The sequence below is a fragment of the Coffea arabica genome, chromosome 6c (genome assembly GCF_036785885.1).
Source record: "Coffea arabica cultivar ET-39 chromosome 6c, Coffea Arabica ET-39 HiFi, whole genome shotgun sequence".
Classification (NCBI taxonomy): Eukaryota; Viridiplantae; Streptophyta; class Magnoliopsida; order Gentianales; family Rubiaceae; genus Coffea; species Coffea arabica.
The window spans coordinates 7,613,876-7,625,609 of record NC_092320.1 but is presented as its reverse complement, the minus strand read 5'-3'; the positions used below and the strand labels follow the sequence as shown (position 1 = coordinate 7,625,609).

The following is an 11,734-nucleotide window of genomic DNA, read 5'->3' as shown; positions in this document are numbered from 1 at the left end:
TTTAAAATATATTCCATTCAGACCTATTTATAAACGGAAACGAGATAATTGTCTTTTCAACGTAACGTAGCGCCATCTCTTTTTTTGAAAGACGATTAATTCTGCTTGTATGTTTTAGAGGAGTTGCTCAGGCATTGGATCTTTGATTTGTTTTTCATGCATGCTTATGCTACGTATAATTACTTTTTAAGGTTCGTTTCTTTCACAACTTTGTATGGCAGAACGTAGGCGAGAACGGGGCGTGAGGAACGATGATGGTTAATGACGTCTTACTTACAGAAAGAGAAAGGTGGCCTTTGAAAGTCATCTGTTGATTTCAACGTCAAGGAAAAACAAATACACAGGCAAGCAGTTCTTTTAATTCTGTGTTTTCGACCTTTTCAAGAGCATTCAAAATAAAAAAAAAAAAACAAAAAATGTCAGGAGCCTGAAGCACTTGGTCGAGAGTGCCCCAAATACTTGTTCACCAAAATACCTTTTCCATTTTATCAAATTTTTTTTTCCCATATTCGATATTTCCTCCGACAGGAGAGTACATGTTTTGCAGTAGTCAGCCGCATAAAAAGAACCCAATATTTATCTTCTATCCTGAGCAGGAGGGTACATGTTTTACAGTAGTCAGCTAACACGCCCATTTGAACTTTTTAAATTGACCCTGCATTTTATCTTAGAAATCATGCAGACAGACATATTTGCAAATTTAACGGCCAAATGTAACATAATGACCTTGCATTTTAACTTTATACATTTTAGTGGCCAAAATCAGATTTTTAATAGTTGAGTGATCAAAATTCAACGATCGCAAAAATTTATTGGCTAATCGGATAATTTGCTCCAATATTTATCTTCTACCCTGAGCATGATGCAAGCCCCCGGCGCTACTCATTCCTTGGAAAATAGGATCATTTCCCAACCAATAGTTGGTATTAGACCATATAGTCGGAAGATGGAAAAAGAAAAAGATGGAGGAGCAACGACATAGAAATAGAATACGTTGTCTAATGCTACTCAGTTAAAAGTCTTCAGAAACTCGAGTAGCTTAACATGGATGCCCGGAAAGTAGCCAACCTACCTAAGTGATCACTTCTACCTGTTACAAAAACGATACGGGGTTTAAACAACCCTTGTTTCTTTCCCCCTTGAGAAGGATGTTCATCCTGTTGAGCGAGTACAACCTCCAGGGAGAAGGAATTTGAACCTTTCTGCATTCTCCACCAAGTAAGCAGGAAGATGTACTGCAGATGCTGAACGAGGTACTGAACCCATTTTCTTGATAATTTCCTTAAAAGTATACTCTTCAGGTAACATGTCAAAAAGATCATCTCCCTGACAGATGAGCTTCTGAATCCTGGAGTACTTCAAAAAACTTCTGTGCCTAACTCGGTCTGCATGACTATAGGCAGTCATTTTGAACACAAACTCTCGCAGATACCGGAAGCAAAAGCTACAGTGCCATCCTGCATCGGACAGAATAAGATTGGATTGTCGCGAATGTCGATACCGGGTCCAGGGGTTGTAAATGTGGACTGTAGCACGCCAACTGCTATAGTCAACCGGGAATTCGAAGGAATACAGATAGTGCTTCAGCTCCAGATGTAAGACAGGAGGCACCCCATCACACCACTGCAGTAGTTTCACGGTGTGAGGACTTGGTATTTCATCAGTGTCCGACATGATGAGAAGGTCGCCCTCCGAAATACCTGCCCCTTGAAGTAATCGATTCATAGCCCCACGCTGCTCTGCTTCAAGATTAAATGGGTTTTCATGTGATCCACGCGGAAGAATGCGACCAGGAAATACGTCATGGACAACCTTTCCCTCTGCAAATGCAAATCGATCCCGATTTGAAGCAAAAAAGAGAGGTTTCGGGACGCCAGTGAAGGTGGTGTTGGCTTCCAAAATTACAAATTTAGTAACATAAGGAAGGAGTTCATGCCACCTAATTTCAAGAATGTCCACCTCATTGCTGAATATAATGCCATCAAATACTCGGCGCGGCTCTAAGCGCAAGGTCCAGCCATGAAGACGACAGAGTTGGCCCATAGAAATGTTCTCTGCATAATAATGAGGTAGGCGTTCAAACTGTTCTGGAGGTTGGTCCCAAAGTGGCCGGAAAAAATAGGAGATCTTCCGGCCATGGTTAAATATTCCAATAATGCTGAGAGGCACAAGTATCAAGAGTATTATAATGATATGTATACGTCTAGAAGGGCGTCTAGAGCTGAGGCGGAGGGGTCTTGGGGCCATAGTGCAAAAGATGCTGAGCAGGAGCAGTGCCTAACATGGCTCCATGGTTGCACCTACAGTATTCTGTAAGTTACCAAGGGTCAGGAGCCAGAAAGGTCGAAGATTACTACAACATCATTGTGCCAAAAGTAAACCATTCTTCAAATTCAAGATATTAGGCACCTTGAAAAAACAAACAAATAGTATTCATCCATATGCAAATTCATAGTGCTTAAGTAGGAGCAACCAATTGTTCAAAACTACTATCCTCAACTTTTGATCAATGCAACAGAGAAAATAACAATTTCCAGGATTTGGATTGGTGAAGCTTGGTAAACCATCAATTCAATAAATTCATAGTTAGGAAGGCTTTCAGGTAGAGTCATCCCTAATGCCCGTTGTTTTACCTTCACTGGCCCAAATGGACATTATTCTGCAGAATGTGCATCGTTCTGACCATCACAAAGTCTACTGTTTGAGGTGCTGATTTATAAATTAACATCCCAAACCAGTCCGGTCCAGTCAAAGGTGGGTTCCCAATGCTAAGCCAATTTCAAATGCCTAATTTTCTGTACCACATAATCTACCAATATTTTTGAATCATTACAAAATTTTCCTTTTAAATATGATTTTGTCCTTGGAAGATCATGCAATGTCAGCAGTAAAAATGCATTCCTACTAATGATGCTAAATAACACTTAGCTATGTGATGTTCCATCTATGAAGACAATCAGATGTTACAAAATTTCTCACAAGATGCCCCTCCAGCTGGAGGACTTTAGTCTTGCTTTGGCTTTAATGTAGAGCAAATTGAAGGCATCGAAAGCTGTCTACTTGAATTAAATTTTGAAGGTTCCCTCTCACCTGTTGGGGCATCATTGATGTCATTGTTTTCAGCACGGCGGATTCTTATTGATCAGAACTTTCACCAAAAAAGATGAATATTCTGAAGTACAAACTCTTCATTTAAGTTTGGCTCAACTTCTTCTCCCTTTTCTCGCCATAAGATCTCATCAGTCAGAGGCCAAAACTTGGCCTGCAACACCACTGACATGGCTTGAGTTGCCCTAACCAGAACTCAATAAGCTTGTCCAATTCAATATCTATTGCTAAATGTTATTCCAAAATGTTGTATCTTTTCTACCCAAATACATTTCAACGACCTTATGTTATCTCTGTTGAGCTCTTTTAATTATTATATCAAATAAACTAAGCTACTTATATGCCCATTTCCATTTTCCCGTTTGAATGATCATAACTTTCAGAACATTTCTGGAAATTTTGTCAAATAAATGCCAGTACAGAGGGGCTTATACCAATGTTCAACCTACAATCTTCAAAGGCTTATTTTGTGATGGGGGAATAGTTCAATTACCATTCTGAAAGCATCATTGTAATGCAAATCCTATACATACCATTTCTATTTCCTCGTCCTGCTTTGCTTTTTTTAAGAAGCATCACACACCACATTTATCTGCAGAAAGTCATCAGCGAGGCAGCAAATGAGCCAGAAGCAGGCCTTCTTATAATTAAACTCTAATAATTTTTCTCTATTGGTTCTTAAGCAGTTTGATGGAGGAGAAGAAGGCAATAGAAAAGAAGGGATTTTAAACGAGGTTATTCCCATGCAGGCTTTGGGACTGTTTTGAGGTGTCTGCATCCTCAAATAACAATAGAAAGAAAGGGACATTGAAACAAGGTTAATCCCAAGTAGGGCTTGGGACCAATTTGGCAGTGCCTGCATTCTCAAATGGCAGTAAAACAAATGCATTCCATACTATTCTAAAACATCTTCTAATTTCTAGTGATGCTCATTCAATTGAGGCAAATAAATCCATATTACCCTACCTCATCCCTCTTCAAGATGCTTAAACAGAGCTGATAAAGGATTCACATCCCTTGTACTGCTCATATAGCTGCAGAAGCCAACTTTGATGTGCCTACTCTCACATGCATAAAAATACATCAGTTCTTCTGCATTATTGGAATCATACCTCCTAATCAGCATCATCATCAAGGTGCAAGGGCTAACATGCAAACCTTAGTATGAGAACACAATAATACCATCAGTGGGAGTACATTAAGCAAACACACTAGAACCTTAAAATAGTACTTGCCACGACATGGGAATGAAGTCCTTCACCATATCTCAGAAGCTCCTTTAGACAGAAGAATGTAAAATCAAGTCATCATCCAGAATGATCTGACTACATCAGATTTTATTGAATTCCTTGCTCCAAGGTTAATACAAAATCAAGCCTGTTAGTCAAAGTCGTGGAAACATGACCTATACATTCAAACTTAAGAAAAGAATGATGACAATTAAATCTGTTGGGCGTAATTCTTAAAGCAAAATAAAAATAATGACAATATATATATATATATATATATATATGTATATTGAAAAACCAGAAAATTTCCAAATTGCACTTAGTATAAAGAAAATGAATGTCATGTTGTAATTAATGTGGAAATGCTCTCCAACTTTTATGTTTACAAACTCCTGGGTATTGAATGAAGTGTTAAATTACAGAAAATGGGTTTTCATTCCTATTTCTCCTTCTTCGGTCAATCAGGTAAATTAGACTATCAATAAGGAAAAACCATTGTCCATAAGCCAAGGATATCTCGGTGATTAGTACTACTAGATTGCATTGCCTTAATTTATCCACTCATTTAATCCATCTTAGCAGCGATCAACACTATCAGATACTAAAATCAAGTAAAAGAATAAAATAGGAAACCAAAAGGTCGTCATTGAGTAGAAGTGTTGAAACTTTAATCCCAAAAATTTCCTCCTCCTCGTCCTTAATCAGCATTGATTTCAACACGCAATTAAGGTGTTCAAACCTAATAAAGACATTTACGTCAATCACAATCTTTGATTAAACCGGAAAGCTAAATCCGAAAACAGACGTAGTAATGTTTTTAACCCTTTATAGTAACAAGGAAAAAGTCAACGACGATAATTCGAATTAAACTGAAAAATCTAAAACAACCAGAAAAAACTATATACACAACATAACCACAAAAAGGGGGAAAGAGAGAGAAGTACCTCTCATGTGCGCGCACGATTTTTTTTTCCCTTTGGTTTCCACGAATAAAAGAAATTCCTGAAACTATAGCTGTAGTGGGCTTCTTCGTTTGAAAAAGTTAGCAGTAAAAAGATTTCTGGGGTGACTGTGTTGGATGCAGGTGAAAAGGGGAACTTTTTAAGGATGGGGAGAGGGTGTTTGTGTGTGGTGGGCGGGGGGGGGGGGGCCGGGGAAGGCAAGAAAGAGCAAAGTTGAGTACGAGTAAAAGTACATAAAGTCAAAGCAGAATGGGATTGGGATGGCTGGGGAAGTTGTGGTTTTCAATTTGTTTTGGAATTGGGAGCTGATTTATAGCTCCTCTTCTGGGACTGAAAACAGAGAGCAGGGTAGGAATGAAGAGAGTGAAAGTGAGGAGGACGACAGAAGGAGGAGGACGACGACGACAGAAAGCAGTGCTTATTGACATTGGCGGAAGTAACGGGGATTTGGGGTCGGGTGGATGTAGAGGAGTTTTCCCACAGCGGGAGCAGTGCTTGATGTTGTTGAGGTAGCATTGGCGCGGCGGTTTCGCAGTTGGCAGAAGCTGACGTGAGGTGAGATGAGTTTGCTGGTTACACGTGGTTTCAGATTTCGGAATCATCGACATCCATGTTTCTTGTTTGTGCTTCAATGACACTTTTACCCCTCCTCTTTCATCACAGATTCTAGGGTTAATTACGCTCTGTCCTCCAAACTTTGGACGATTATCCACTTCAGTCCTTAAACTTTAAAATGGGATACTTAAGTCCCTAAACTTATAAATATCTCCCACTTAAGTCCCTGAACTTATAAAATGGGACACTTAAATCCCTAAATCCTTATAAAATAGGACATTTCGACCACCAACGGCATTCAGGATTTGTTAACAATTTTGCTTAAGTGAGAGGTATTTATAAATTTAGGGACTTAAATGTCCCATTTTGAAGTTTAGGGACTGAAGTGGGTAATCGTCCAAAGTTTGGGGTGACAAAGTGGTATTAAATTAACCCCAGATTCTATTTCATCACAAGTTATAATTATATTTACAAAGTTGGAGCAAGTGCTCCCACGTCATTTCCGGCTGAACGTCCGGTTAACTGTAGAGGAAAGGAATCCTTCCATCAAACTTCACCAATCCAAGCTTAGGCAAATTTTGCCCTATGATGACTAACATATAGTTTGCCTTCCCTCTCTTCATAAAGGAATGATTAATCCTTTACCAAAACTCCGCTTAAGTTTTTGTTCCTATTACTGGATCAAACGTACCACCCACCTTGATCTTATTCACAACTTTTTTATCGTCTGATTGAACCATAATCCTCATCCAACCTTCCTCTTTGGCCTTCGTGAGTGCAGTTCTGATTGCATTTGCTTCTTCAATCTCTGCCCTGCGACGTCTACTCTCATTTCCAAAGCCCAGGTGCTTATTGCTTGCCACGATTCCCTAACCAACTCCCTCTCTTTTCTGATCTACAGCTGCACCAGCGTTTAGCATAATGATGCCATGCCGTTTGTAGGTGGTGTCCATTTGACCTCAATCTCTAAATTTCTACTGTCTTCTTCTTCTTTTTCATTTCCCTCCCCCATTTTGTATAACTCTGTATAACCTGCCATTCTTGAATTGCCTTGCTCACTACTATACCTGGGCATTTTCCTTCTCTATTGAACTGTATGTGATTTCTGGACTGCCATATTTGCCACAATATATTCACTATCAATGCAATATATTCCATTCCTTCTACTCTCTCATGAACTAAATCTTTACTTGAATAAGAACAAAAGTATCTTCTTTACATTGTTCTCAACTACTCCTACTTCCTCAAATCTTCTTAAATTTCAATCGTGACATTTTTTTTAAATCTATTTCGACGAACAAATATTTGCCTTCCAAAGATCTGAAGTAATTTTTATGAGCATAATTTCATATACATATATATATTTTGGTAGAAAAAAGTTTGAATGGATTTGACTCTAATCACCATCACGAATCAAGACATGCCTCTATAATTATAAATCACTTACAAAGGATTTTTACAAATCACTCACAACGCCACGAATCAGGTCGTGCCTCTAGAACTATAGATCACTTTCAAAAGATTTTTACAAATAACTCACAACACAGATCTCTTATAGATCACTCACAGCACAGTTGTCTCACAAGATTCTTACGGATCATTCACTAATACGGTCCTTACATGCGCAGCAATATATAGTAGGATTCAAATACACAATATTTTGTAAAAAAAAGTAATCCATCCTTGCTAGTCGAGACAATTTGTGTTAGCTAATCTCATATTCTTTGTTTTGGGTTTGTGTATGTATGCTTTTTGATGCTGTGTGTTCCCAATCCCAGCTCCCCCGCCCAAAGGAAAAAAAAAAAAAAAAAAAAAACAATTACAGCTCTGCGTGTCAGAATCCGACCAGTGAGACTGCAACTACATCCAGTTATGCCCTTCGTTTTTGGAATCGAGGAATTATACGTAGCAATTGCAAATGCAAGTCGCCTGGAATGTGATTTTACCATAAGATTGCTCAACTTGGTATTGATAATATGATGATTAATGAGAGAGGTTGGCACTTCTATTGCCTAGCTACAACTCTTCTTCTCATGTTTGTTTGGTTAATCCAGATTCCTATTCCAAAAGGTTCCAAATAATAAGAGCAACATGTCTACAAGAACATCTAAAGAATCTAAAAACCAAATATCTTCTACACATTCCATCTATTTGGATTTCTTTTAAGAAGCAAAAACATTTGCCAGATGATGATCTGTCACTGTTAGGCAACGACTCGTAAACCACCAAAAGATGCCTATTCCACCTAATTTCATTTCAGTCCCTTTTCCTCAGCAATTTCAGACGTTGCACTGAAGTAACGAAATTTCTGCAAAATCAAGCAAGTCAAAATAGCCATCAGAACCTGCGCTTAACCATATTAAGCTATTGTAATCTGCGAGAACAGAGGATTGGTGCCCCAAAAATAGCCAATAAATTAGTGTAAGAATAGGAATTAAATACCCCCAGTTGACATCTTCAGCTAGTAGCCAATCACCTTCCTTGTCTTGAAAAATGAGCTGGTAAGATTGCACACTTTGCTGACCTGTTTCCAGACAATCAAAAACAAGAAAATCTTATCAGAAATTTCACTGATTAGAGCGAGAAAATATCTTCAGTACTGATTTGTTTGCAGTAGCTCATTCTTACTTACATTTACCAAACATGCCAACCAAGGTTTGAAGGAGTGTCTGATAAGAATGATAGAGATTCAAGTCCACCTTTCTAGCTATTCCCACGCCTTCCATTTTCACCTTCACGTACATGGAGTTTCTTCCCCTGCCACCACCTCCAGCGTGACCACCACCATTCTCCACCGTTACACAGTTTACAAAACCACCAGGGCGGTTCTGCTGGCAAATCTTCTTCCTCCACGAATTAATTGGAGGCCACCCCACAAACCCACGATCAGCACTGTCAAAAACAACATCTAATTCAGCACATAAACATTGATGCCCACAAGAAAATTTTGTACTGACAATAAAACCTTGTGCACGAGATTAGGACGCCCACAGAGCCTAGAGGAATTACTTGTTTGTCGTGACAGAACTAATCTCAGGCTCATCCACATCATCTCCCTGGTTAGACTGCTCATCCCATACCAGCAAAGCCAAAGTTTGAGGCACGTGATCATCAGCATTTTTCTCCTCAAAGGCTTCAACAGAATTCCGTTTCTTGATGTTGCATTTCTCATTCTTTACTGGGCTTGCCTCAATTTCAGAGAAATTTAAATCGAACCCTTTATCAGGAATGCTGGAAAGTGCAAGTCCCAACTGAAGATCCATATCATCCAAGAGAGAACGAACACAAGCAAGCAATACAGAACACCAGTAACCTTTTTTCTTTTGGTGCAGAGGAAACAAAGACGTCTCGAAATCCGATACGATCTCTGTACAGAGAGCTTTAGCTGGAGAAGGAATTCTAGAGGATGTCGACTGTAGAACTCCCACTCGTTATATATAGGAAAAGAGGGCGGGGGGAGGGGGAATTTTGGGGGACAAGGGAAGGGAGGCCGAGAGAGGCGGTCGTGGACAGTAGCCAACTGGGGACGACATTTTCTTCACTCTGTCCTTCTCATTGCTAGACTTTTAGCCGACCCAATTGCTTCCGATGTTCCTTTTATTAGCCGACACAAGGTCTTCTTTTATCGACTTTCTTTCTATCTTGGTTAGCAATTCTACGCCCATTCTTTACTGGTGTACTTCACGCTCTTTATTTTGAGTTTACAACGGCATTGAAATGTCTAACAGAAATCAATTTTCTTTCCTTATTTTTTTTTTCTTTTTTCCTAAATCTAGATTGGAAAGAAATGGATGGATGTTTCTACTTGTTTGGAAATTAGGCCCGCCATTTAAACACCAAGGAAAGCATATTATGTATTATTCTATGCTGCTTGAGAACATTTTCAAGCACTGAATAAAATAAATTTTACTGGCCATGTGGAGATGTTAGACTCAAAATTCACAAAAATATTTTGCCTAAGGCTTCTTTTTTTTTTTTTTTTGGAGAATTGGTGAGTTTTATATAACAAAATAAAAATTTGCATCCTAACCGTCAACTTTCCCCTCTTATCTTCCTCTGCAATTCTAAGAAGATCAGGTAGAAAATTTGACTCAAAAATAACTTTATCAACCCTATTGAGATAACTAGCCATAAAGTCAGCAGATTGATTACATTGACGGTATACAAAAAAATATAGTCAGCTTGATTACATTGCCCAACACATTGAACTGGCATTGATGAATTGTCTCATATGAGAGTTACCCCTTTATTGTGTTATTTGAATACATCCTTAAAGTAGTTGCAGGATTGTTAAAAATTGAAACTTTTAACACTAAATTTCATTCAAATTCAGATAAAATCCTTATTAAAAACACTTAATAAATTCAATCCGATTAGCACTGTCCATCACATGAGCAGCCGCACCAAACCCTTACCCTTTCACGGAGAAAAGGGTTTGTTAATTTTAATTTTTTATTTATGTAAAAGACTAAAATGAAATCTAGATGCTTGGTCTTGGTGTGTTCCAATAATAATAAGAAATAAAGAGAAAAAAAAAAGTAGACTAAAGAAAGAGAGTTGAAAGTAAACGCTCTGTCCGGGGGTGAGGACACAATATGCTTAAATCAAGCGCGGGCTCCGGCTTATTGAAGAAACAAGGGGTGGGGGAGGGGAGGCTCTTTGAATTTTGATTCCTCAGCCGCATTGGGGGGATACACACCGTTTTGTAGACCAAGCGTCAAACTGAAGGTCCCACCTGTTGGGACATGCTTTGTTCGATCGGGAGGAGGGGCTGGAGCGGCTGTCAGAAAATCGTTCCAGAAAGTTCATTATCATGATTAGATTACAAAAAATTTATATGATACAAATCACTTTTTGTAATTTGATTTTTACATTGTGCGGAACCCCGCAAAAATATTGTTCTAATGTTATTTACTGTTATTTTATTATTACATCTTTGTTCAGACGATGTTATATCATTTGTAAATGGTGTTACATTTTTTCGAAACGATTGTTCTGACAACCGTTCCAACCCCGGATCCGATCGATTACATTCAGTGCACTCTGTCGTTTCATTTCCTTCCATTTTCGTCTTTGACTATCGGATTTGTACAGCAATCAATCCCCGGACACAATCCCGACCTCTCGAATCTTATCCATCGTTTTTGCATGCATGATATGATGCATTCAGATTTTGTGCACCTCCTTATTTCTTGTGCAGCACCTAATACGGGATGAATCATATAAATATTGGTGAGAAGTTAGTACTAGAAAGTATATACTGTCTTTTTTCCTCTCCATTCACATGAAGTTCAACACATTACCGTCAAAATATACTGCCCCCCCCCCCCCCCCCCCCGCCCAAAAACATCCCCTCACCAACAAGAATATACATACATATATATTATGGTTTCCTTTTTGTATGGTGTATATATTGATTGGTCTATGAGATGATGAATCTGTTCTCTTCTCCGGAGAACTGATTCGAGAACGATCTTTATTTCTCCGGACATTAATTCGTCCATTTATTCTCGTCTTTATTGAAAAAACCTGTGGTGCCCAGCCCAGATGACAGAAACTGATCGCAGAAATCAATGAACATATACGTACATGTTCCCGATGCCTGTTTTCCCTTTGCGAATAAGTATGTAACGCCTGCATCGCTTAAACCACAAGGAAAAGCTACGTTACAATAGCTTGCATGCAACAGACACAACTTCTAAGACAGTTTGTCGAGGTTGAATTGGAACAATTCATTGTATCACCACAACAGATTGAAAGGCCAAGGGAACAAGCTTCACGTGGATTGGAACTTAAAACTTGAAAGTGATCGAGTAGTACTCCTGGAATCCAGATCAGGGGTTTCATATACGTACATACCTTCTCTTTTATATATATATA

At 38.8% G+C, this 11,734-nt stretch overlaps 2 protein-coding genes across 22 annotated transcripts; both read right to left on the bottom strand.

The window, feature by feature from the left end:
• Window positions 1-963: 963 nt before the first annotated feature.
• LOC113694245 (uncharacterized) lies at window positions 964-5,850 on the bottom strand. 21 transcript variants are annotated; one of them, XM_072052561.1, is made up of 5 exons: window positions 5,282-5,848; window positions 4,075-5,076; window positions 3,642-3,700; window positions 3,091-3,273; window positions 964-2,310 (listed from the first exon to the last, which is right to left on the bottom strand). In XM_072052561.1, the coding sequence occupies exon 5, from the start codon at window positions 2,245-2,247 to the stop codon at window positions 1,153-1,155; it is 1,095 nt and encodes a 364-aa protein (XP_071908662.1). In that variant the 5' UTR covers window positions 2,248-2,310; window positions 3,091-3,273; window positions 3,642-3,700; window positions 4,075-5,076; window positions 5,282-5,848; the 3' UTR covers window positions 964-1,152. The 21 variants fall into 21 exon arrangements, with proteins under 21 accessions (XP_071908662.1, XP_071908663.1, XP_071908668.1 ...); XM_072052562.1 differs by having other exon boundaries at window positions 3,091-3,262; XM_072052567.1 differs by having other exon boundaries at window positions 3,091-3,700; window positions 4,075-4,200; window positions 4,344-5,076.
• Window positions 5,851-7,779: 1,929 nt separating this feature from the next.
• LOC113694246 (auxin-responsive protein IAA14-like) lies at window positions 7,780-9,322 on the bottom strand. Its single transcript, XM_027213140.2, has 4 exons — window positions 8,864-9,322; window positions 8,487-8,746; window positions 8,297-8,378; window positions 7,780-8,162 (listed from the first exon to the last, which is right to left on the bottom strand). Exons 1-4 carry the CDS (start codon window positions 9,115-9,117, stop codon window positions 8,111-8,113), a joined length of 648 nt encoding a protein of 215 aa, XP_027068941.2. The 5' UTR covers window positions 9,118-9,322; the 3' UTR covers window positions 7,780-8,110.
• Window positions 9,323-11,734: the final 2,412 nt, after the last annotated feature.

What these genes read in the sequence shown, in the direction of transcription:
- LOC113694245 (XM_072052557.1), bottom strand. Translation starts at nt 2,247, where the DNA reads ATGGCCCCAAGACCCCTCCGCCTCAGCTCTAGACGCCCTTCTAGACGT.
- LOC113694246 (XM_027213140.2), bottom strand. Translation starts at nt 9,117, where the DNA reads ATGGATCTTCAGTTGGGACTTGCACTTTCCAGCATTCCTGATAAAGGG. An exon ending in GGTTGGCATGTTTGGTAAAT is followed by an intron (nt 8,379 to 8,486) that starts GTAAGTAAGAAT and finishes GTCTGGAAACAG; the next exon opens with GTCAGCAAAGTGTGCAATCT. An exon ending in GCTGAAGATGTCAACTGGGG is followed by an intron (nt 8,163 to 8,296) that starts GTATTTAATTCC and finishes TTGATTTTGCAG; the next exon opens with AAATTTCGTTACTTCAGTGC.